At 38.2% G+C, this 26,907-nt stretch overlaps 1 protein-coding gene across 1 annotated transcript; it reads left to right on the top strand.

The window, feature by feature from the left end:
* Positions 1-14,191: 14,191 nt before the first annotated feature.
* LOC147606420 (uncharacterized) lies at positions 14,192-14,880 on the top strand. The gene is made up of 2 exons (XM_086792260.1): positions 14,192-14,603; positions 14,642-14,880. The coding sequence occupies exons 1-2, from the start codon at positions 14,207-14,209 to the stop codon at positions 14,788-14,790; spliced, it is 546 nt and encodes a 181-aa protein (XP_086648386.1). The 5' UTR covers positions 14,192-14,206; the 3' UTR covers positions 14,791-14,880.
* Positions 14,881-26,907: the final 12,027 nt, after the last annotated feature.

Below are 26,907 nucleotides of genomic sequence, written 5' to 3'. Positions count from 1 at the left end.
ATATTTGTTTGCTTGAGTCATATATTAGTGTCCATTGTAGGACGGACCTCTTTGGGTCCTTTTTGCCCATTTGTGTTGTTTATTTGTTTTTGTTTTTTGTTTGTTTGTTGCTTTTAATAATAATAATTATTATTATTTAAAAATTTTGTTGTCATATTTGTGTAAAATGGTGTGTGTACACGTAAATAGCCTGAAAGAGTAGGCATGTTTGCGCTCACAAATAGCCTGAATGTTTAGGCGTGTTCGTGATGTGAGTGAAATATGGAATATTGTATTAATATTGTGGGTGTGTGTGTGTGTGTTTTTATAATTATTCATAGTTATTGTTAGTAAAAATGTATGAATTGATGGTGTGTTTTTTTTTTTTCGAATAAACTCAAACTTCAAAGCATGACGCTTAGTAACAACAAAGGTATCAAAGAGATTTTTAACATAATACACCAAGGCCGTGCGCTTGATTAAGGGCATTTGGGATTTCTTCTAGGCCCTTCAAAGAAGTGGCGGTTCCCCAGTTGTTGTAGTAGGAGGTGGCCTGGATGTCATAGCAATCAGAGTCTGTGGTGGTGATGAGCATCAAGTCATGCGCGAAAACCCCTTGTATATCGTTATCACCATTCACCCAATGGAGCTCCTTTGTAAAGTATGCGCCTTGCCACTCCTCTTCTGCAAAGTGGCCACTCCCCATTGGCGTGGCCGTGTGTTGCCCATTGGGCCTCGTGTTGATGATCTCTCCCCCCCACTGAAGAACTTGTGCAGAATGTGAGAGATGTGGGAACAAGGATGATGGTCACATTCGTATTATGATAGCGCAACCACCAATTTCCCGTTGTAGCATCACGAGAAGTGGAAGAGCTAAGGTTGGGAAGCGTGCAATGTTCAGCCCAGCACAGGCTCTGATACCATGTAGAATTTTGGAAGGAAGGGAGTAATTACTATTAATTAACACAACATTAATCAAGTGATAACATTATAATAAAGTCAGAGTTACTCAAATCATAGAGGTCGCCAGGAGATGCGCTGTTGTCGAATCGTTCTTATTATTATCGAAGGATGTTGGTTACATTTATAATGTTGGGTTTATACCCTTCCGTGTGTCTCTTGTTGCTGATGTTCGTTCATACTTACGCGGACACTAGCATTAATTCCAACACTCTCCTCGTGTGGTGGTTGCCTTTGTAGCAACCGATTTAGAGATGTTGCGTTGGGGCTATTGTGTGGCAAAAACTCTTGTGCGCCTACTTTCGCGCCAAGTCTTTGGCCGGCTCGCAGAGCGGCTGAGAACAACTACTTTGGGACGACTCGTGTGCGCCTTGTGGCCGGTTGTTCGTGACAGCCTTGCAAATGACTGTTATGTGAATGTTTTATACCTTTTGGTAAACAAATTCATGTATCTACCTCATAGTTATACCCAATAGTGGTTTTTTGTATAAAGTCAAGTTTCATTGCTTTATATCAACAATGTTTGTCTTCCTTGGGATGGCTATAGTGATGGGTTGGTTGTTTATCATTTTCATGGGATTTAACAAAGAATCTTAGAGAGTTCAACAAAGAATCTTAGAGTGTTCCTCTTATATGTTCTACGGGTTGAGGGTTGACAGAGAGGAGTTATAGAGGCAAAGACTGATTGCTCTGCTTGTCACCTCACATCCTTTTGGTGCCCCCACTGAGGAACTTATTTCAAACACCTTTGGTTTGTCAATTATGCTAATATGGCTCAAGATTTCCCACTTTTCCATGGGTTTCCACATGAAGATGCCAAAAAAATTATGGAGCAATTGGAAATCACTTGCTTGATCAAAAACAGGTAAGAGCCTATCTTTATGCTAAGGATTCTTTGTTATTGTTTATACAAGATGAGGCCTGACAATGGTTGAAGGGCTATGAAGGTTCTTTGCAAGAAAGAGACCCTCCACAAGAGCTCACTTATGAAGCTATAAATTAAGAGTTCCTACAATATTACCAAAAGACTGAAGATATTAGTCAGGTGTGGCATGAAATTTTGGGGCTAATTGAGAGAAAGACAATGTGGATATTTGTGTTCAGTATTTCACAAAGTTGTGGCATAGGTGGTGTGTTTCTTTAGGGAATGAAACTCCTCCATCTATGTTGAAAAAGATAGATTTGTTACTGGGTTAAGGGGGGATCTAAGGTTGAAAGTGGAGGTAAAAAATATTCAAAAATTTGAAGATGTGGAATTAGCTAGGGAAAAAGAATGGAAGATGATTAGATTGGGTCAACTTGGGAAGGAATTAAGCCATAGTGTGGAGATTATGGAGGAGGGGGTCAAAGGAGAAGTTACAAATTTAGTGCAAACCTCACCACCTCAACTGTTAGTGAAAAGCCAAAATGATGATGAATTAAAAAAGGTGATGCAGGAAGTAGTCAACCTCTTCAAGAATCTTAGTTTGAATTTGCTAGGCGGTGGAAGAGGAAGAGGAAGAGGATATAGGCCACCTGGTCCAAGAACTAAAGCTTATGATGAAGGACATAGTGAAGGGAATGGAAGAGGTAGAGGAGTTCTTAAAGAAGGTTTGAACCTTATAATTGTTTTAATTATGATGAATGGAGCCATACAAGCCCTAAATGTGATAAGCCTTCTAGAAGAGGGAGAGATATGTATCCTTTACCATCAACCTTACCTAATTGTAGTAATAATTTTGCAGTGGAGATCAAGGACAAGCCAAGCCCTAGTAGATTAATAATTGAGGAGAAAGGAAAAGCAGCTAAAAGTTTAATACAAGTGGAAGAGGTGACTACAAATCAAGAAGAAGCATCAACAAGCAAAAAGAAAGCCAAGCCATGAAGACATTATCAAGCAAGGTATGGGAGAAGCTTACATTGACGGAGGTGCACAAATATGTGTGATCACACAATCCTGGGTAGAAAATCTTGGATTAGAGATAAGTGGGGCTTCTAGGTTCAGAATCCGACTTGAAAATCATGCTAAATTAAGGTGTTTAGGTATCCTCTAGGATCTTGATGTAAAGGTCTTTGGTGTAAATGTTAAAGTGAATTGTCACATTATGCTTGCTACCTAGGATGGGTAATGTTAAAGTGAATTGTCACATTATGCTTGCTACCTAGGATGGGTGCTTTTCCTTCGATCTTAGGAAGGCCATGGCTTTACGTTAGTGGGTGCAATTCAAGACTGGGAAAAGGGTACCATTACACTTTATGATTAAAAAAGGATGAGGAGAAAGTTTTGCATGATTGATAAAAAGTTGTTAGGGGAAGATGAGAAAGAGGGAAAGGAAAATATTGAGAGTGAGGATGAGAGTGAAAGGGATAGTGATGAGGGGAGCACAGGTTCATACTCAAGTGATGTTGATGTATCTATGTTGCTAACTTTAGAACCCATGAGTGAAGGGGATCCAAGAGACAAGTGATGGGTAGTGAAAGGAGATCTTTTGAAGAAATAGAGGAGTTTCTTGAACCAAAAAAGAATGTAAAGATGGATTTTGTTGACAAAATGTTAAGTTCTGAGATCTTACTTTGGTTGAACAACATCAATACAAAACTATGTTTTAGGAGTTGCCTAATCTCTTCATCACATCATATGAAGACATTTAAGGCTTTAAAGGAGAGAGGCTTCATATAGAACTCAAGGAAGGTGCCAAGCCAGTGTGCCAAGGGACCACTATCCTCTTCGGATGGCAAGCTGTGTGACAGCCACTTTGGAGTACTAGAGTTATGGTATAGTTATAGCACTAGCTCACATAGTCAAGTTCACACTCTGGACCAACCATTACATGTTATTGTAGGAGATTACTTTCCCTTATAGTATGTACTCTTATCTTTTTAGATATAAGGTTGTAGAGAAGAGAAGAAGATAGAAGAAAGTTCAGCCATCCGTCTCTCTTATGTCTTGCTCTCTATTGTGTGTGTGTGTTTCTTGCAAGGAATTCAATCTCTCCCTCTTTCTCGCATTCTCTTCACTTTGATGGGTAAAGAAGTAGCTCAGAGAATAGGATAGAATTGTGTACTTCTTCAATTGGATATGGAGAAAGTTTATGATAGGGTGCATTCGTCTTTTGTGGCCAAGACTATGGGGAAGTTGAGACTTGGCAGCATAATGTCTACAAACATTTACTCTCTCATTACAGGGGCTCATTCTAAGCTACTTTTGAAGGAAAAAGTAGCAGGGGGGTTTGAGGGTAATAGATTTGTAAGGCAAGGGTGTCCTTTGGCTCCTTTGATATTTACCATTACATTGTGGCTCTAGAAGATGATGTGAGAATGGTTTTGTGAGAGGTTTGAGAATGAGAAATGGAGAAAAATTGGTGGTGCATTGTTTTTCAAATGACTCCTTACTATATTCTTGAAGGTTGACAAATGACAATGTAAGACATGCTCTGTAATGGTACAATTGTTTGCTGATGCTTTTAGGTCTAGATGCAATATCCATAAATCTAGAATCATTAGTCTGATTGAAGATGATGATTGTGACATTGAAAGATGGGGGTATGAGGTGATAAGGGACAGATTGTTAGACATTTAGGGGTTCCTTTTGGAGTAGGGGTGACTAGTAAAGATGTTGCTAATTGGGAAATTTAGAGGTTTTTGGACAAGATAAAGAAATGGGAAGGAGTTAGGGTGTCTTTTCATGACAGGGTGGCTATTGTCAATCTAGTTTTGAATGCATATGTCATGTTTTTATGTCCAGGGGGTTGATTTCAGAAAATGTCACTAGCCTAGAGGATCATGTCCCCAGTTAGGAAGTTTATTTGAAAAAATGATAGGGTTGATAGGAAATATCTAACTTGGTTGGCTTGGGAGAAAGTTAGCTTCCCTAAAGGCTCTAGAAGGACTTGGAATTTTTCATCTGCCCACTCATGCCAAAGCCAGAGTGGCAACTAGCTTACCTAAATGCTTATTATAGGAGTAAATTTGGACCAGAATGGTAAGAGAGGTGATCGAGGAATCCAATGTGCTATGCAAGGGGAAGTGGATTGGTATTTATTAAAAAGCAAAGCTAGTCTCACATGCTCCATTGAGAATTCAGAGCTCCCCCTTTTGCAAGGGGAAGTGGATTGGTATTTATTAAAAAGCAAAGCTATTCTCACATGCTCCATTGAGAATTCAGAGCTCCCCCTTTGCAAGTTCCTTTGTATTAACTGGAAGGAGGTGACGAGATTGATGAAGTAGGAAGGATGTACAAGGGTCCAAGGAACTCCGTGTTTAGGTTAGGGTTATGGTGGCCTCACAAATTCACCCCCCTTTTAGCTCAACTAGATATGAGAATAACCATAAGGATTGAATAATAAGGGGCTAAGATGGATTCGAGACTGTTGGGGTAGATCTCAAGTTGGGTAGAAAGAGTTGGGACAAATAAGGAATGAGTTTGGGATACATCAAAGGGATCTACATGTGGCAAGACATCTAATGAGACATGTTGGTTGAAGGATTGGAAGTGGATTAATGGGGCCAAGCTAGTGAGGGTGACCACCAAGTGCCTGTACGAGGAGATGAGTAAGAGTGAGATGAACGTGAAGTACTGTAACATAATCTGGAGAGTAAGGTGGAGTATAAGTACTTGGAAGAAGAGGTAGAAATTGTTATGGGGTATGGATATACCTTTGAAAGCTCAGAACTTTTTGTGGAGAGTTTGTATGTGGGTCCTTCCCCTTGGATACAAATTAGTACATAGAAACTTTACTTCAGAGGTTTGCCCTAGATGTGGATCTGCATATGTTGACGATGGTAGACATGCCTTCTGGGGATGCCCTACTATATCAGGGGGCTGTGAAGCAAAATTATTATTTGAGTATTCTCTAGCATAGGGTTAAAGGATTCGTGGGGAACTAGCTGATGGGGAGACTGACAGATTCAGAGGGGGAAATTGATTTAGTGTGTTTAACTTAGGTAGGTATATTTTCCTTTGGGATATCTGGATTGGGATATCTGGACCTCTAAATACCTAGTTTTTCAAAAGGGGTTAAGGCAGGGGTTAGATGCTGTAGAATTGATGTATAGGTGTGTGCATTATTTTTTGTCTATATATTATGTGAATAAGATGAATAACAACACATTTGTAGAGTTAGTGCAAGCTTTACAGTCTGGGATAGGATGAGCCACTCACATGCTATAATGAGATGATTGTACATACTAGGGTCACCTAATCAATTATTGGCATGTGGTAGGGATATGCAAGGAAAGATCTGACGGAAGGCTTGCCAAAATTTGGACCTAAGAGACAAATATGGTATATGAAGGAGAAGCAACATGTTCCCACTTTTATGGCCCTGATAGAGAATTTTGTTGGAAATAGACCTGATGTAAAGATTTGGACCAAGAAAGAATTCATGGAGGAGCAGACTCCTAAGGGATGTACCATTGAATCTCTGTTGGTGGTTGGCTTATAGCTAGCGTACCGTATTTCTTGGGAGCATCAGAGGTGGGATCAAATTTGTGGGTTACTTAATAGTGAAGAGCTTTAGATCTTTCGATGGGATAGAATTTGAGTGGCTTTTATAAATAATAGATGGTTGTATATGTATTTGGATAGTTTATAAATATAATTATAATTATGTTCCCCAAAAAAATCCAACTAAAGTTACACATGATAAAAGGCATAAGAGAAATGTATATTTCTGCATAGTTTTCATATGTACATTGGCCACATGGGTTTCATACTTCTCAAAATGTACATTGGGTAGGGACACATCCATTCACATTTGGCATTTGTATAAAGATGGACATAATCTTTACATTTCATTTTACAATTTAACATGAATATGGCATCTTTGTTACTCATGTGGGCACAAGCCAAAGGAACAAACTCATCAGCATTCACGAATGGATTGTTGCTATGTTTTCCATTGTGAACATTGCACCAACGGTACTAGATAAGTTTTATCACACATTGTCGCATCTTCTTCACTAACCATGTTTATAGGGTTTCTTCTTGATCTAGGTTCTCACATTGTCATTGTCCATTTTTGCCTCATTTGCTACATGAGCATCTCTATTTGGGTAGTACCTAAAAAACATGGAGATGCCATGAAGAAAATATCATCAATATCATCAAACTAAGTTAGATGCAACAACTTCATCACTTTCCACATTGGTGCCACTCTTCTCTTATCCATCCCATTGCTAATTTTTGGAATTATCCAATGTGCGGATGTATAGTACTTCTCTTCAAGAAAATATTATCAATATCATCACTTCTCTTATCTTTCCACATTGGCAACACTCTTCTCTTATATCCATCCCATTGCTAATTTTTGGAATTATCTAATGTGCAGATGTATAGTACTTTCATGTGCGTTAAATGTGTAGCAAGGTTAACTCTAGGCTTGCACCAAGCCTGTTGGCAATATAGTTATCCCATTACACGTATGCATGGTCAAAGACATTCACCAAAGATAAACAGACCTTGTTCTTCAAATCCCTTGTACCATACAATACTACTTCTCCTGCCCCTTTGCAATATCTTCAACAAGCACATTATGACAAAAAAATATGTGTGGTTTATACAAATCTTCCATGAGGTAACCAAGCGTGCCTTCAAATATGTGTAGGCGAACCTATTTCAAACCCCTGCACAACAAGACAATGCTTGCTATTTTGCACACAGCCCATGCGAGGTGTTTCTTGATCAGATTGCTGATAGTAATCAACAAATATGCCATGACTTTAATGACCATTTAGGAATACATATGATTTAGCACTTCACCCTTCTCTAGAGCAAAAATACCACTTTCACATTTTGCCTGCACAAAATCCTCCAATGGCACCCAAAATGCAAGGTCTATATCAGCGCTACCAACACCAATAGTCACTCATACCTCAAAAATTTTGTTAACTTCATCGGAGTGGGCTTGGTCACTTTGTTTATCTTGGTGACCTTGCTCACACCAGGGTCAGATGGAATAGTGCCAGCAAACAACACTAGAATCAGTAGACCTTCTTGCCCTACTTCTCACCATATGGAGATTTCTAACTGCCATATTTTCTTCAGGAGGCATGATAACACGACAACATACAGGTTCTACTGGGGCTTTGCCTTTGTCATCATGACCCACATGAGGGCATGAGACTATGGATGTAGTTGGGTTTGCTGTAGCAATAGCTAGTGAAGCTACACAAGGAGATGACCTTGTTGGCTTTGAGAAGGGCTTATTTCCCCTTTTCCTTTGACCTGCTCAAGGGTGCGTTGGTGATATCTTTAAGGCCTAAAGCATGGCAAGGTGCCATCACAAAAGCCTGACAGCACAAAAGCCATATAGACCAACAAGGGAAAAGGGGTAGTACCCCTTTTCCCTTGACCTGCTTAAGGAGTGTGTTGGTGATATCTTTAAGGCCTAAAGCACTCTAAGGTGCCATCATAGAATCCTGACAGCATAGAAGCCACAAGATCAGCAAAACGATAAGTAGTCAACACATAGGCGTACAATGTAAATAGACTATAATGCACACCGAGAGCATGCACACACAGTGAGTAACACAACACACATGCAATAGAAGCACGCCGACACGGACCTTGCACATAGATTTTTAAAGCAAGCCAACGTCACCAACATGATGAAAACAAACTAGAAGGAATAGTACATAAACATCATCACCATCATATGGACAGCTAAATGGATAGCGAATGACGACAACCAACTAGAAGGAACAACAAATAAGGTGCAATGTTGTGAGGGGTATCCTAAGCTCGACCAAAACACAATTTGTAGATAGATGATATGTACATAAGGTGATGTGTGGTAAATCCAGGGTGGCAAAAGACGGTGCATGGCCAAGTGGATGAATGTAGATGCGTGAAATCGAAAATAAAAAGGTTATGGTGATCCATGTTCTAGAAGGGAGTTGAGGCAAAAAGGGTTTAAAAGAAGAGGATCGAGTTTGTTTAGAGTGACTCTCCATTGGCGGTGGGCGAGAGATCACCAAAAAGAGTGGAAAACATCGTTTGCAGAGGAGTGGTCTCTTGTAGTATCGATTTTCCTGTTTGCAGTTTGCAGGCCCAAAAACCTGCACATTTTGAAGATTATAGTGAAGCGGAGCAAAGTAGTGAGAGAAGGCTAGTTGAATCAAAGCAGAGGTAGGGCTAGAGTCCATAGAATTGGCCATGGTGTGTGATCTTGGGTTCTCTGTGTTGCCCCTCTATTAGACACTTGGTCTAGAAAATTCATCTTCAATTGTAACTGCTTTGTCAGTTAGATGTTGTTTCGTGTGGATGAAGGTGATGCTTTGAAGAGCTTTTGTTGGGTCTAACAGTGGAGGATCCTAAAAGTTTTCTTGTTTTTTTCTTCTTTTTCCTTTGAATCCCACGATCTCAGGGATGTTGGCACTGTTTCTTTGTTTTTAAGAAGAGTATGGTATATGGAGCTAGAGCTCTTTGTGATTTGATGAGTTTTTATGCCATGGTGCTATATTTGTGTTGTATTGAGTGAGATGATGGAGGAGGATCCTTGGTGAGGCAAAATCTGTTGTCTATTGTTGTGTTAGAACTAATTTTGAGTGTCAAAATTGAGAGTCAGAATCAAAAGGGAAAGTATACAGAGTCAGTTCTGTGTCAGCTCTGAGAGTGTAGGGATCTTGATTGACTTGTCTGTGTTTGTGAGAAGAGCTTGTGAGTCTGGACTATTTATTAGGAGTCAGGAGTCACGAAGTCTAGTGGGGTCAAAGAGTGTTTCTAAGGTAGTAGGTTGTCAGTTGTTGTTGGTTGAGGTTGATTGTGATGGATCTTGGTCAGTTTGGAGTGGTTGGAGGTTCTAGAAGGGTCAACGGACAGAAAGGAGTGTAATTCTGACACAAAGGTCAGTTTACTCTATTTCAAATAGCTAGGTCTGTCTCAGATAGAGCAATCTAAAGGGAGTCAAAGAAGTGTCAGCAAAGGGCAACAGGATGATTTTGAGAGCTTCAGAAAGCAAGGCTTGAAGGTGAGTTGACGATTGGGGAATATTTTGGGAACTTGGAGGATGTTTGTCTGACTAGGAACAAAGGTCAGAATTCAGAGTCAGATTTTGGACAGTTGGGGTGTATCCAGGTCAAAATATCAACAAGGAGTCAGCTAATGGTTGATGAGTGCAGTGAGGATCTGGAGTAAGTTTTTGAGGGGCTAGCTAACACTAGAGGACAACTTGGGAGTCTGGAGGACATGATTCTGACTGGGAATAAGAGGGAGGATTTTGGAGGCAAAATCTAAACAAATCTGTGTCAGGTGGGAGTGGATTTAGTCAGCAGGTTGTCAGTTGAGGTCAAGAGAGGCTAAAAGGCATATGTTCAGAGATATTGGAGGACTGTGTTGACTGGGGAGAAAAGATGGAGGTGGCAACTGGGTAGAAGCATGTTAACGTGCACAAAAAATGTTGTCCCGGACAATGCTAGTTAGTAGTGCTTGTTAGCATACATTCGAAAGCCAAGAATATGTCCATTTTGAAATAAACTTTCCATAATTAATGTTAAATTTACTCGGTGCCAAATTCAAATGTAGCATCTTTTCAGTTTACTGAAGTCATGGTGTAGTGGATGAGTGCTCTCTCTCTCTCTCTCTCTCTCTCTCTCTCTCTCTCTCTCTCTCTCTCTCTCTCTCTCTCTCTCTCTATCTATCTATCTATCTTTCTGTCTCTGTCTCTCTCTCTCTCGCTCTCTCGAGGTTCTCCATGATCTGTGTAAGCCAAGCTCTCTCTCTCTCTCTCTCTCTCTCTCTCTCTCTCTCTCTCTCTCTCTCTCTCTCTCTCTCTCTCTCTCTCTCTCTCTCTGTGATGCTGCTCAAACAGTCTCACCCTCTCCCTTTGCCTCGCATTCTCCCCGTGTAGCCCACTTCCTCCCCATCTCATAGAGTTATGGCGAACCATACCTTGCAATCTGATCTGGTAGGTTTACTTGCACGTTCAAGGGCAGCAGATGAAGGTAGCAGAAGGGATCCTTTATAGACAATGAATCCGAACTTGGAGGACGCAACTTGTACTGCCATTAGGGATTATGAGAGACAAAGAAAGAGGAAACAACGAGAGAAGAAAAAACTTAAGCAGGTTCAGGTTCGAGAGCTTGCCTTTGAGGAGGAAAAGAAGAAGAAAATCTCGTCTGAGATTGTGGCACTGTTCAAGAGGAGGACTGAAGGAATTAGTACATAAGACAAGCAAGAAATTTGGAATCTAGTATCTCATCATCCTGTCGTGCAAGCAGTGTGTCCAGAGGAGTCTACTATTCAAAGTGCAATCATGTGCAATGTTCGTAACACCTTGGCGCTTGTAAAGCAACCAAGCTGTAATGAGGAGTTGTATTTGAAGCATACAGCATTGTCCATGATGTTGAATTCAAAGGAGAACATGCAAATGTCAAAAGTCTCGAGACTCCTTAAAGTTCCGCGTCGATCCTTGTACAAGGCTAAATTGCGGGTGACATCGAATGTTGACGGTGGAATGTTTTCATTGGCTGCATGTCAAAAACATGCCCGTCGTAGCACAATCACAGATGAAATGAAAGAGCTAGTTTACACATTTTGGAGGGATGAGACACGTGTATCCCCTAACAAAAAAGATGTTTGTCGAAAGAGGATGGGGAGAAAAAATTACATAAAGCACCCTGTACACCTCCTTGATGAACCTCAGGTAATTGATCTAACCAAAGCACCATTATTCGAGTACACTAAAAAGCATGTGAAACTTTACAATTAGCATACTGGTTGTTATTTACACTGTGGTTGTTTATGGTTTATTCTAGCTAGAACATGCTATATTGTATATGCTAGTTCAAATCTTCAATATGTTGATCACCTTACAGAGTGTGTTATTTATCATATTAGTAATGCTAATTAGTATACAAGCCATACTTGGAGGCACACTGTAAATGCTAGTTAGCAGACTGTGTATGCTAGTTAGCATACTCTATGTGCTAATTAGCACACTCTACATGCTAGAACATGCTATACTGTATATGCTAGTTCAAATCTTCAATATGTTAATCACCTTACAGAGTGCGTTATTTATCATATTAGTAATGCTAATTAGTATACAAGCCATACCTGGAGGCACACTGTAAATGCTAGTTAGCAGACTGTGTATGCTAGTTAGCATACTCTATGTGCTAATTAGCATACTCTATGTGCTAATTAGCACACTCTACATGCTAGTTAGTATACAAGCCATACCTAGAGGCACACTGTAAATGCTAGTTAGCAGACTGTGTATGCTAGTTAGCATACTCTATGTGCTGATTAGCACACTCTACATGCTAGTTAGCATGTAAATGCTAGTAAGCATGCTGTGAGTGCTAGTTCGCATATGGTAGGTGCTGATTAGCATATTGTAAGTGCTAGTTAGCATATTCTAAGTGCTAGTTAGCATACTCAAGGTGCTAGTTAGCATAATGTAGGTGCATCTTAGCATACTGTAAGTGCTAGTTAGCATATGATTAGTGATAGTTAGCACTCTATATGTGCTTATTAGCATACTGTGAGTGCTAATTAGCATACTTTAAGTGCTGGTTAGCATACTGTAAATGCTACTTAGCATACTGAATGTGCTAGTTAGCATAATGAATGTGCTAGTTAGCATAATGAATGTGCTTGTTAGCATATTGTTTGTGCTAGTTTAGCACTGTTTGTGCTAGTTAGCACACTGAATGTACCAATTAGCTAACTGAATGTGCTACTTAGCATACTGAATGTACCAATTAGCCTATTGAATGTGTTAGTTAGCATACTGTCAGTGCTAGTTAGCATTCTGCAAGTGCTAGTTAGCATACTGTGAGTGCTAGTTAACATACTGCACATGCATGGAAGCATACTGTAAGTGCTAGTTAGCATACTGTAAGTGCTGGTTACATACAGTATGCTTCCGTGCATGGCCTGTATACTAATTAGCATAACTAGCATAATAACCGCCTTCTAACTCTCATAATTGCAGATTGAGCTCTTCTACAGATTCAAAGAAAAGCATCCAGATTGCAAAATAGGTATGAGAATGTTTGAGATGATGAAGCCATTTTTTGTACGGCGGCTGAATGAAAGATACACATGCTGCTGCGAATATCATGTGCATATGTCCTTTTTAAAGGACACACTTAACCATATGCGATCTCAGTCATTCGGACTGCATGGAGCCCAATGCAGATGTACATGCAGCGTTTGCGTCAGAGGTGATGAAATTAGCAGGGGTTGCATGGCTTTATGTCAAACTTTCAAAGGTGTCACACATCTATGGGAGTCAGTTCTCTGCCCGAAGCAGATAGATGTTGGTTACCACAATAGTGAGTGTTTGATGGGCGAATGTAAGAAATGTGGTGTGAAAAAGCTAGAAACATGCTGCTTAGAGACACAAAGCCCAGGTAAGAATATCTTTGTAAAATTGTTGCATATGTGGAGGCAACAGATAAGCACGGAGACAAAAAAAAAGAGAAAAGATCTTGTGACTAAAGAAATGCAGTGCTTGGAGTTTCTTCAACTCTTACAGACCAAGCTGAAGGTTTTTATCAAACATAACTATATCGCTCGATGGCAAGCACAACAGTTCAAGGATTGTATTCTTAGATTTCCTGACGATGTGGTTTTGTCGGTTGTAGACTTTGCAGAAAACTATGCATTCAAGGAGCAAAATGAGATTCAATCCATGCATTGGCACTCAAGTCAAGTAACTATTTTTGTGCACATAACATACTACTGCAGGGAAGGGGAAGTAGTCAAGAAAATCCACTTCTTCATAGCAGATGACAAAGTGCATGACACATTGTTTGTCCAACATTGTTTTATGCTGCATTGTGGCTGGTTACAGAGAGAAGGTGTCACTCCAAAACGTCACTGGGTCTGGTCAGATGGTGCTGCCTCACAGTTTAAGGCTGCTAGGCCTTTCTATTTTGTTGCAAGGTATGCTGGACTGACAGGAATGGAGATGAGCTGGTTCTTCTTTGGATCAAGACATGGCAAGGGAGATCATGACGGTGCAGGCACAGTTGTTAAAAGATCGTGTTGACACATGAACAGCTGAAGCCTAATGGGGCCACTTTAAAGTGTGCTACAGATGTGGTTGCCTATTGCCAAGCCAACCTATCAAAGGGAGCAGCTGCATCATATCCTCTAAAAGAAAGGGAATGTGCTCATGTGTTTTGGGAGATCAAAGTAGGTGATGTAAACAGGGAGGTTAAATGGAATTGTGCCACGGTTGAGAAGTCTCGCACCTTGCATGCTTTTCACGGTCACAACCGGCAGGATGCAACTGCCATTGCCACAAGACCATTGGCATGCTTTTGTGATGCATGCATGAACCATAGTTGGAATCGCTGCACTAACAAATCTCATGTGCAGCCTTGGGATTATCACATTCTGATGCCATTGTCTGATGAAGTTGAGGATGAAGAAGACACTCCGACTGATGATGCCCTTGAAGGACAAATCATTGGATATGAAAAATTCGTGTATGAAGGCCACCATGATGCATTAAGTAGTGCTTTGTGTGTTGGTGACACTTTTGCAGTGAATCCGGATGCTACAACCAATGATGAGAATGTAGACTTTTACTTGGTAAAGTGCATTGCAGTAAAAGAAAAGGCAAAACAGGGTTACATTGATGAGTGGAACAATGTAATTGACAAAGGCTCTTATGTCGTGCAAGGACTGTATTACAAGCAAGTGGATGCATACACCTTCAAACTAGACTGTATTACAAGCAAGTGGATGCATACACCTTCAAACTAGACTACAATCAACCTGTTGTTCACATACTTTCAAATCTTGTACGTTGTATCAATATACCCATGAAACACATGCAAAAGAGAAGGCAAATGTACACAATCACCCCCGAAGATTATGAAGCAATCTATAACAGCATGCCATTCGGTTTTTGACATGAGCGTCATGGTCTTTTATTCTATTTTGTATCTTGTGTATGCTTACTACTACCACAGTATATGCTAATTGTGTACTAACAAGCTTCTACAAAGTGTGTGCTAGCTAGCATAAAGCGTATGCTAACTAGCATACAGTGTATCCTAACTAGCATATAAATTATGCTAACTAGTATATAGTATAGGCTAACTAGCATATAAAGTATGCTAACTAGTATATAGTATAGGCTGACTAGCATATACTGTATGCTAACTCGCACAGTATATGTTAACTGTATACTAATTTATATTGTGTGCTTACTAGCATATAGCGTATGCTAACTAGCATACAGTATATGCCAACTAGCATATAGTGTATGCTAACTAGCATAGTATATGCTAACTGTATGCACACTAGCTACTATATAGCGTGTGCTTACTAGCATACAGTATATGCTAACTAGCATATAGTGTGTGCTAACTACCACAGTATATGATAATTGTTTACTAACAAGCTTCTACATAGTGTGTGCTAACTAGCATAAAGCGTATGCTAACTAGCATATAGTATATGCTAGTTAGCATATACTATATGCTAACTAGCAAACAGTATATGCTGACTAGCATATACAGTATATGTTGACTAACAAGCTTCTACAAAGTGTGTGCTAGCTATGCTAACTAGCATACAGTGTATGCTAACTAGTATATAGTATAGGCTAACTAGCATATACTGTATGCTAACTCGCACAGTATATGTTAACTGTATACTAACTACCTAATTTATATTGTGTGCTTACTAGCATATAGCGTATGCTAACTAGCATACAGTATATGCCAACTAGCATATAGTGTATGCTAACTAGCATATAGGGTATGCTAACTAGCATAGTATATGCTAACTGTATACTCACTAGCTACTATATAGCGTGTGCTTACTAGCATACAGTATATGCTAACTAGCATATATTGTATGCTAACTACCACAGTATATGATAATTGTTTACTAACAAGCTTCTACATAGTGTGTGCTAACTAGCATAAAGCGTATGCTAACTAGCATACGCTATGCTAACTAGCATACAGTATATGCTAGTTAGCATATACTGTATGCTAACTAGCAAACAGTATATGCTGACTAGCATATACAGTATATGCTAACTAGCATATAGTGTATGCTAAAAAGCACAGTCATTACTTGCAATAGAAGTGGAGTGTTCTCTCTCTCCCTCTTTGCAACTCTAATCTAGCATGTGTGGTGTGCTTAGGTTTAGGGTTTGGGAGTGATTAGTGCTAATCACTTGTTCCTCTTCTTGCTTCCTCTCTCTCTCTTTCTTGAGTGACTAGGCTAACCAACGTGATCCTCTTCCATGGAGATCCCACACGATATTTGCAAGGAGAGAGCTTGCATCACCCATAGGATTAGAGCAACCGCCTCGGTGTGACAACGAGTGCGGGAGGATGGCGGTGACAAGCAGCTACGGTGGAGCTCTTGAGCCATGCTTGAGCTCAATGGACAGGCAACTTCCCACAACATGTTAGGGTAGGGTTTCCTTAACACACACACACACACACACATTAACATAGCATAGCTCTTGGACACTAACTCAAAGTTCCTATATGCACATTATGTAGCCTCTTATCCACCTATCATCAATTTTAAATTACATTACAAAAAATAATAATGTTTGTGATGTTAATATTTAATGTGAGACTGTAGAGTATTGCACATCCATCTTTCTCTCCCCCTCTCTCTCTCTCTCTCTCTCTCTCTCTCTACAAATCTTGAGAGAACCAACATATATTTTTTTAAGTTGGAGATCTACAAAGGCTTCTCATGTAGACTTACCATAGTTTGTAGGCTCCAAGGAAAGCAGCATGTTCTTATCGACCATTTTGATGGTATCTTCTTTGAGGTGAGTTGTGTGAAACCATTGTTTGTGGAGAGTTAGTTTAGGCTCTCATACTCGCTTTGAGCAAGTAGTTTATAAGGGCATGGCTTTGCCCTCTATTTGTATCTATGTATCCTCATTTGAAGTGTAAGATTTACCTGTTGTCATGCTGGTGTGGTCAAGGTTTTAGGGAAGAGCCAAAGTTTTAGGAAAGGGCTAAACATAAAGGTAAATTGCTTTAACTGCTCTTAACAAATAAGTATGAAGTATAGGGCAAGCACATATGAGTCAAGGGAATCCATCACTGTGGGGAATTGTTGAAAAAGATAGTGGTGGAAATTGAGCTTGGACCTTTGTTGATATCTTTAGTTATTTGTTTCATGAGTTTAAAGGTTGTTTGTAAAGAGTTGAAGAAGTGCAAAAGAAAGATAAAAAAGGTGATGAGTTGGATGGATAAAGGTTATAATTATTACAGCCAAGGTGGTGGATGAGATCTAGAGAGTTTTGTTAGGAATTATAAAGTGGTTATACTTGTTTTGTTAGGAATTATAAAGTGGTTATACTTGTTTTGTTAGGAATTATAAAGTGGATATCCTTGTTATCATTTAAATGTAGCATTTGTAATGAGATGATGCCTTTTTTTCAACCATCCATTACACTTGTAATTGTGGGACTTTCTCATCACTTATAGTGGAAATATTGAAGGATTAATATAGTGCAGATGCGTAATCCACTATGGTGTGGTAAATCTACCAACCTACCACCTTTACATATAGCTAGCTAGATTAATGGGATTAGCTACATTAGTGGGACTACCTACATTAGTGAAAATTGGTCGCCTATCTTTAAGGTTTATAATAGTGGAAGCAATCATTGCCTACCTTTAAGTTTTATGATAACCTTCGTATATTAGTGTTATAAACTAATGAAGAAGCTAAGCTGTAAGCTTATGTAGTTTATGTAAAGCTCACAAACCTCTTTCTTTGTACTCTTAATAGCGTATTACAATGTAGATCTCATTCAAGTGTTCTACACTCTATTCTATTTTGTGTACATGCATAGTCCTTATTATTGTGGCTTCTATTGTTTGCTCACAATTACCTCTTGCTTTATACTTCTCACTTAACAATGTATTGCAATAGAGATCTTTTTCAAGTGTTCTACACTAAATTCTATTTTGTATACATGCATGATCCTTATTACAATGGTGTCTAATGTTTCTCACAATCAACGTCACATTATTTTCCTTCAAAATAACTACAATTTCCTTGAAAAATCACCCATCAACCGATTCTACAACAAATGAACCCAAAGTCATAACACTAATTTAACAACTAGCCTAAAGTTTAAACTTTTTAATTAGAATTTTCCTATACTTACTATTGAGTTTACAATATGCCTATGCTTGAAACAAGAGTCAAAAACTTGACAAGCCTACCCCAAGGAAGAGTGAGAAAGATTTTATAAGTTACACACATGCACTCATGCACAAAGAGAGAGAGAGAGAGAGAGAGAGAGAGAGAGAGAGGGACTTATAAGGTATTTGGACCTATAACTTCAATACGGTAATAATTAGATTCTCTTACAACATCGATAAAGTCAAAGGATTTGTTGACCACCATGAAGAAGAACAAAAAGGTAGTCCAACAACTTTAAGCTCACAACAAGATTGCTCGCATTCTAGAAAAGGCATCCCAAGAGTTTTTTATAATCTTTTATATCTTATGCACAAGGAAGGATATTTTTGGAAGTAGACTTGCTCTTTAGTTAGCCAAGCTAGTTATTATAAATAAACCAACCTAGTAGTTAGCAGGTTTTGAAGTTTAGACACACCCCCAATAAATAGTTCCTAAGAAATGTTAATATTTAAAAAAATGTAATTTGATTTCTTATACCTTGCAAGTTGGGAGGACGAAACTAGAAAATGATATGTGCAAGTTTAGTTTTCTAAAGGATAATGGCAAGTTCCTTGTCGCGTTAATGAAACTAGAACATGAGATGTGATGAAACTAGAACATGAGATGTAGAAAATGATATGTGCATGTTTTTTTTCTAAAAGGATAATAGCAAGATCCTTGTCGGTTGATGAAACTAGAACTTGACATGTGTATGCTTAGTGCAATTAAGCATAAAAGGATAATGGCAATAATAAGGTCCTTGTTGTTGATTAATGAAACTAGAACATGAGATTTGTATGTTTAGTGCAAAAATGTTTTCTATCAAGATAGTGACAACAATGACAAGCTCATAATAGCAATTTGTCAAAATTGTCATGATAGTATACAAATAAAATTAGGTGGTTATGATCTTTGAAAGTTACTTTTTGTCATATAGGAACCATAGTAGCAATTTGTCAAAATTGCCATGATAGTGTGCAAATAAAATTAGGTTGTTATGATTGTTATGCCATGATAGGATAATGGCAGTGAGGACAAGTTCCTTGTCGGTTGATGAAACTAGAACATGAGATGGTAATGACAAGCCCCCATAGTAGCAATTTGTCAAAATTGCCATGATAGTATACAAATAAAATTAGTTTATTATGATCTTGATGATCGTAAGGCAAATTTTATAAAAGGCATCCCAAGAGTTTTTTATAATCTTTTATATCTTATGCACGAGGAAGGATAATTTTGGAAGTAGACTTGCTCTTTGGTTGGCAAAGCTAGTTATTATAAATAAACCAACCTAGTAGTTAGCAGGTTTTGAAGTTTAAACACACCCCCAATAAATAGTTCCTAAGAAATGTTAATATTTAAAAAAATGTAATTTGATTTCTTATACCTTGCAAGTTGGGACCAAACTAAAAAATGATATGTGCAAGTTTAGTTTTTTAAAGGATAATGGCAAGTTCCTTGTTGCGTTAATGAAACTAGAACATGAGATGTGATGAAACTAGAACATGAGATGTGATGAAACTAGAAAATGATATGTGCATGTTTGTTTTGTAAAAGGATGATAGCAAGTTCCTTGTCGGTTGATGAAACTAGAACTTGACATGTGTATGCTTAGTGCAATTAAGCATAAAAGGATAATGGCAGTTGTTGTCGGTTAATGAAACTAGAACATGAGATTTGTATGTTTACTGCAAAAATGTTTTCTATAAGATAGTGGCAATGACAAGCTCATAATAGCAATTTGTCAAAATTGTCATGATAGTATACAAATAAAATTAGGTGGTTATGATCTTTGAAAGTTACTTTTTGTCATATAGGAACCATAATAGCAATTTGTCAAAATTGCCATGATAGTATGCAAATAAAATTAGGTTGTTATGATTGTCATGCCATGATATGATAATGGCGTGAAGTTCCTTGTCGGTTGATGAAACTAGAACATGAGATGGTAATGACAAGCCCATAGTAGCAATTTGTCAAAATTGCCATGATAGTATACAATAAAATTAGCTTATTATGATCTTTGATGATCGTAAGGCAAAGTTACTATTTCTTTTGTTATAGAAAGCATTTGGGGGGTCATCATTTCATTGCCTTAAATAGAGAGTACATGGAGGGGTGAATACATGCAAACATATGGAGGGTCATCATTTCATTGACTTTTCAAGCCATACTAAAATAGAACCTTAGAAAAACGCTCTTATTCTTGAAAATCTCACGGAATATATTTAATGGAAATGCAAAAAACATTTTGGTGCCATATATTCTATAACTTCTCAAAATTAGGAGGTATCTGTACTTTCAAGTTTTAAATTTGAAGATATTTTTTAAAATACGCAAGTGCAAATTACACTAAACTCACGTTTTTTTCAAACACTGGTGTGTGTGTGTGTGTGTGTGTGTGTGTGTGTGTGTGTGTGTGAGAGAGAGAGAGAGAGAGAGAGAGAGAGAGAGAGATTCTCTTCCAAAAGGATTTTTTATGTGTGTGTGTGTGTGTGTGTGTGTGTGTGTGTGTGTGTGTGTGTGTGTGTGTGTGAGAGAGAGAGAGAGAGAGAGAGAGAGAGAGAGAGAATTTTTAAATGTGGATTCTTGAACATATATATATATATATATATATAGTGTGTGTGTGTGTGTGTGTGTGTATGAGAGAGAGAGAGAGAGAGAGAGAGAGAGGATTTTTAAATGTGGATTCTTGAACATATATATATATATATATATATAGTGTGTGTGTGTGTGTGTGTGTGTGAGAGAGAGAGAGAGAGAGAGAGAGAGAGAGAGAGAGAGAGACTTCCAAAAGGAACTTTAAAAAACAAGTGGGGTGGTGCTTATAGTTGCTTGTAGAAGAAAGTTCATAATGAAATTGGGACACAAAAAGTACCGGCTCGCAGGAGAAGTGTGAAAAGGGGATGGGACCATTTGGTTTGGTGCCTGCAAAAGCGAGAGTAGCGGCGCCCTTTGAGAAGGGCCCCTTCCGGATTCTAGAAGGTTCAACATCGTCCTTTAGTGAGCGCTCCCACACTTGAAGGACAGGACAAATTTCGTGGTCGCCGATAGCTTGCACTTGAGCCGCCAATTAGATTTTGGCACATCACTTATGTGCCCAATTACAATGGCTTGATTTTTGACGGGCATTTGGGTTTAAAAAAAACTTGCAAAAATAGGTTAGAATATAAAAACTATATCCACTAAAAATAATAAAAATAATAAAAACTTGCAAAAATATTTCACCCTTGTCTCGTAAATTACGTGTAAATGGTGAAATACTTGCAAGTCTTATCCTTTTCCCGTCACTCATCATAAATTACATATGAATGGTGACATACTTGCAAGTCTCATCCCTTTCCCGTCAGATCTGATGGGCACCCTGGCAACCCTCGTGCCCACATCACCCCTTTGTCCCATTGCACCATCAATTGTGTATAGTACAATGGTCCTTGTTCCATTGTAGCGTCAATTGTGTAAAGTACAATGATCATAAATGTGTGAAATGTCCTTCAAACTATTTCTTTAGAAGGAAGCTTCTCAAGAACATTCCTACAGATAGATGTAGATACGTTATGTTGGTTCACCCTCACATCTACATCCATTCTAGGCTTCATTGGTGCATGTGCATGTACAAGTAGAAGAAAGGAAGATATGTCATTATGTTGGTTCTCCCTCACATCTACATCGATTCTAGGCTTCATTGCATGTACAAGTAGAAGAAAGGAAGATATGTCAAGGAAAACCATGGAGGTCAAAGTTAAAGGAAGAGAAGCCATAATATAACATTGGGATATGGAGGCATAAAAAGGAGGAAGATGAAAGTGAAGGTTTAGGATTTATGGGGGAGGACAAAATGGTATCAAGCAAATACAAGTAAATGGACATGAGTTTTATAGGTTGAGAGCGGTGACACTTAGTTAGACAAAGGCATCCAAGATGAGAGTGTCAAGGAATGGTCAACTCAAAAGTTTCAAGAGTCTTACATGTTGCACATGGTTTTGTTGAAGCATGTCAAAGTGCCCTATATGGAAATTTTTAAACATATTACTTATAAATTTGGAATCACTGCCACTTAAATAAAAATATATTATCACTATGTATTTCAAATGTTTTGGTGATATGAAATCTTTAATTGTAATTTGTAGTGAAATCTATGTGTAGCTTTTTTGTGAAAAGTGCAATACACCTATGTATCTTATAAAAAATACAAGACTCCCATAATAGTCGATCCATTTCAAGAGCCTAGAAAGCCCAGAGTGAATGATACTCTACGTTTGAAGAGTAACATGCATGAAAGTCTCAAGATCAAAGACAAAGACCTCAAGACTTGATCTAAAAGAGAAAGTTATCTGTATACAAGTAAACACACAATGCTACACAAACTTGAAAATAATTAAAGCTGTGAAAAGAGTATAGAGCTTTGCAAATTCACATAAGATCTTGCCCAAAATCCAATCATTTCTAAGTGTAGTTAGTGATGGAGGCAATGGATTTCTTATAAACGGATACACACAATTTTCCATAGTTAATCATGGTTTACCCTCCTCTAGTCTCCTTACATAAACTACTTGCTTGACTTGTTTGCTCTCAACTATTTCAACAGGAATAATTGTCACCTACTATCTAACTGTATCTAGCAATATCAATGGCATGTGTTTTTAATCAACTTTGACAAATGTGTGCATCTCTCACATGTGTGCATCCTCTCCATTCTGATGGCTTGAGCTTGCCTTCTTATATTTGTACGAGATTTTTTTTGTTTGCCATGTCTAATGTCTCTCTAATGAACATAAATGTGGTTTTACAGGTTGACTAAAGAAGATCAAACTTGTTGCGAGAATACTTAAGGCGTACACTAAAGGTCGGTTTCCCCCCTTATTTCTCAAAGATAAGTTATGAAAGGTATACACAATGAAGAAATCAACCACTATAAATCAATAATAGAACTTATTATTAACTAGGGTATGTTGGTGATGCCATCATAAATATTTCTTATCTATGCGCATGGATCACTCACTAAGTGAAAAAACAACTATGGCATTAAGGGTTTCACTTAATATGTTATATTTTGATTAGCCTTAACATATATGTCAAAATACTTGTTATTATTAGCTTGCTACAATACCCAACTCTAACCACATAAAAATTTATGTTAGGTTGAAAAATATATCCTCTGAAAATTCAATAACACAATTAGATTTAAAGTTATGTATATGAGACATTTATAGAGAAAAAAGGGAACAAAATGTTTCAATGGTACTCCCCTTTGTTGGGTTGGACACATGTTTCCTTCTTGTTATTATTAGCTTGCTACAATACCCAATCTCTAACCACATAAAAATTTACGCTAGGTTGAAAATATATATCCTCTGAAAATTCAATAACAATTAGATTTAAAGTTATGTATATGAGACATTTATAGAGAAAAAAGGGAACAAAATGTTTCAATGGTACTCCCCTTTGTTGGGTTGGACACATGTTTCCTTCTTGTTTTTTGACATCTTGCTTTTTGTTGGTCCAAGAGAAAGCACCGGAACCAAGTGAAAAACAATATCCAAAAATTGATTTCCTAGAATCACAATCTCCCGCCCAATCTGAGTCACAATAACCTATCAGCGTGTCACCCATGCTGTAAGTGATGCCATACTCAAGAGTACCTCCAATGTACCTATTGGAAGCTCATGGTTGGCCCTCTATAAAAATCAACTTAAAAGAAATACTCAAGCTCAAAATAGATGAAATCTTATGCACGCGACACAAGAATGGGTTAAATCTCCCCCACCATGAGAGTGGCTCACTTCCTCTTCATGGTGTATTTAAACATATTTCCTTGTACAAAAAGCAAGAGCCAAAAATACATGTAGCCAAAAATATGGATCTCCACATTGGGCTTGCATAAGCCTAAATACAAAAATATGAACACTCTAAGGTTTACTCATGAAATAGAACAAATGTATATCAAAATGTTGCACACTAATGTGCACATAAAATACCACTACCACTGTCAAATAAATAATCACCAAAATTTTACACACTAATGTGCACATAAAATATCACTACCACTGCCAAATAGATGCACCATGCGTCAATAGATTTTTGTCGAAGCAAGCCCAATGGATCCATGCACATCCCGCACACTAACCCTACCACTGATCTGCACTGACATTCACAATATAAGCTAAAAAATATGTGATAAGTTAGAGGTGATCCATCTCGCTTGCACATAAAATAAATATCCATCAAATAAATCCATAAATTTCAAATAATGTGAATAATTACAACAGTACCTAAGTACCCTCATCCCTTCCTTTCAATGACTCTCTCGTGGATTGTTGGAAAACCTGCTCAACACACCAATTGTGAAGCTGATATCAAGTCTAGTCTTAGTGAGAAAAATCAAACTCCCCACCAACTATCAATTGTTATTAAGGAAAACGTGCATGTACAAATATATATATGGGTCCCAAACGTTTTTTTTAATTGATAAATTTTTTAGCCTTTGTATGTGTGGCAATGAGCTCTTAAATTGCAAAGTTCGCAAAGGCCGGTAGTGGTAGTTTAAGGCGGTTAGTGAGCCCTAGCCCAGAAAGCTTCTACTTGGACGACCTATAAAACAAGCCAGGGCCGTGAAGAAAGAGACGTAGATAAATGTTCATACGCATGCTTCCGAGTTCGTGATGACGAGAGAGTGGTATTAATACGAATGCTGAGAGAGAGAGAGAGAGAGAGAGAGAGAGAGAGAGAAGATGACGTAGACATCAATACGATGATTAAACGTTAGCTTTTGAATAAATTAAACCTTGACCCGCTCGGCACTAATTGATTAATAGGGCCCTTGTCTGAACATCAGAGTCCTGGACTGTGGTTAAAAGGCGAACCTTACGCAGCCGGAGGCCGCACACTAACGTTGGATATATAATTAAGGCAATGGCCTTGTAGAAATTCGAATGAAGAAGAACTACTTAATCTAGTCCCAACTGAGTTAGTGTAGTGGTCAAGCTTGTGATTTGTAACCTCTAGATTATGAGTTCAAGTCTCGAGGGATGAAACGAGTAACAAGAGTACTTGGTCATTGTCATGCCCAAAGCAATTTATGATGTTGGGTCTTTCAAGGTCTTACCCTAAGGAAGTAGATAAGTCTCCCTGATGTGATCAGAGGGATGAAACTAGTTACGAGTTAAGGGACACATGTTGTGATATGTAAACTCCAACTCGTAACACAAAACAAAATTATATAGGTCTAGCTCCTATTTGCTACTTACTCATACTGAAGATGGTGTAGTTGATGTTGGATAGGTCTTGGTCTTATTGTTGTGCATTGGTACTGAAGGTGTTGCTAATGTTGGCTATCACTGCAACTGGATATCTAGGGCCTTGTTATTTGGGCCTTTGAGGTTAATGATCAAAACACATGTAGAATGTCATGTAGATACATGTGTGATTGTTGCCCCCACAATGGCCTTTATGAAACATAGCTTTGATTGTAGCCTTAGTCAAATAGAAAGTGCACCTAATGTATTGATGCATCCCCTCAAGGCTCTAGAGAACTTTGCCCTTCAAAGGAGTGTTCTTGTTGCCCACTCAAGTCATGCTACCACCATAGATAAGCACTAGATGATTAAGACTTAATCTAAAATTAAACCAATCAAAAATTTATGAAAAAAGGGTTATTCTTTAAGAAATTTTTAAGATGGTGGAAAATGAAGAGAAAGTGTATATGTTTCCTAAGAAAAGGTTTCTTGAACACTCCGAAGTCCCTAGGAGACATTGACACCTAGGTGAAAGACATGGGAGGTAGGGAGGATCAAAACAAGTGATTGACTTGATAATTTAGAGATAAAGCTAATTGAATTAAAATTCAAATATGCTTAAGCTAAGCTGATTAAGATGGAATTCAAATATGCTTAAGCTAAGCTGATTAAAATGGAATTCAAATAAGTTTAAGGTATGTAACACTAATTTAGGCGAAGTTATAGTGTTGCTTATTTTTCAAAAGAAACTGCCTTGTGCACTGAAAAGTGGTGGGTAGCTAGGCATGATGGGCAATCAAATGGGATGAGCAGCTTGTTGTGGCACAAAATGGGTGTTTGACTAAGCTCTCTTACCATGCTTAACCCAATGACTCCATTGCTTGAACAAGAATCCATTCAATGATCCCTTATCTATGCACATTTTCAAGCCAATTACTGTCCTTCCCATGTGACCCCCCACCAAGGGATCTCTTACCATGGTTAAACCCTCTTGAAGATATTTTAATTAGCAGCCCTGCAAAATAGGAATTGGGAACCATTCTAATTCAGAGCATATTTCATTTTGCTGAAAGCTACTTCTCCAAAGCCTAAACCTTCCACATGGGAAGCATTTTTAACTAGGACCTTGGATTTTATAGTAGCAACAAGTTTTGAGATCCTTACCAAGATTCAACATTTTTAACTAGGACCTTGGATTTTATTTTTTAAAGATAACATTTGCAAGGCCTTTGTTGATTTTTCGATCATCTTGTTAAGAGCTAAACACAATTTGCATACAATAGCAAGATTGATGATATCACCAATAACTTGTTTCATAATAAATTCCAAGTCCCTTTCATTCATGTGCCATGACCCCTCAAAAAGGGTCATTAGATCTTGTGTGTACTGGCCTACTTAGAACACATTCATACTTGTCCATACAAGTGTACATTACACGTGCAACCCCGCGACACAAGACATCAAGGGAGCCCATACAAAGTGTTGAAGTCATCCTTGATGACTTTGCACACACCAAACCCATGTACTATACAAACATATTTTGCTATTAATTTGCAAGCAAGGTTCGAACCCTGGCATCTAAATATAACAATTTCTCTCACAAAGAAAAAGCAA

Source organism: Cibotium barometz, chromosome 57 (genome assembly GCF_041138505.1).
Source record: "Cibotium barometz isolate CiBa-2024 chromosome 57, ASM4113850v1, whole genome shotgun sequence".
Taxonomy (NCBI): domain Eukaryota; kingdom Viridiplantae; phylum Streptophyta; class Polypodiopsida; order Cyatheales; family Cibotiaceae; genus Cibotium; species Cibotium barometz.
Note: the sequence above shows the minus strand (reverse complement) of the source record. Positions and strands in the feature narration are given on the sequence as shown.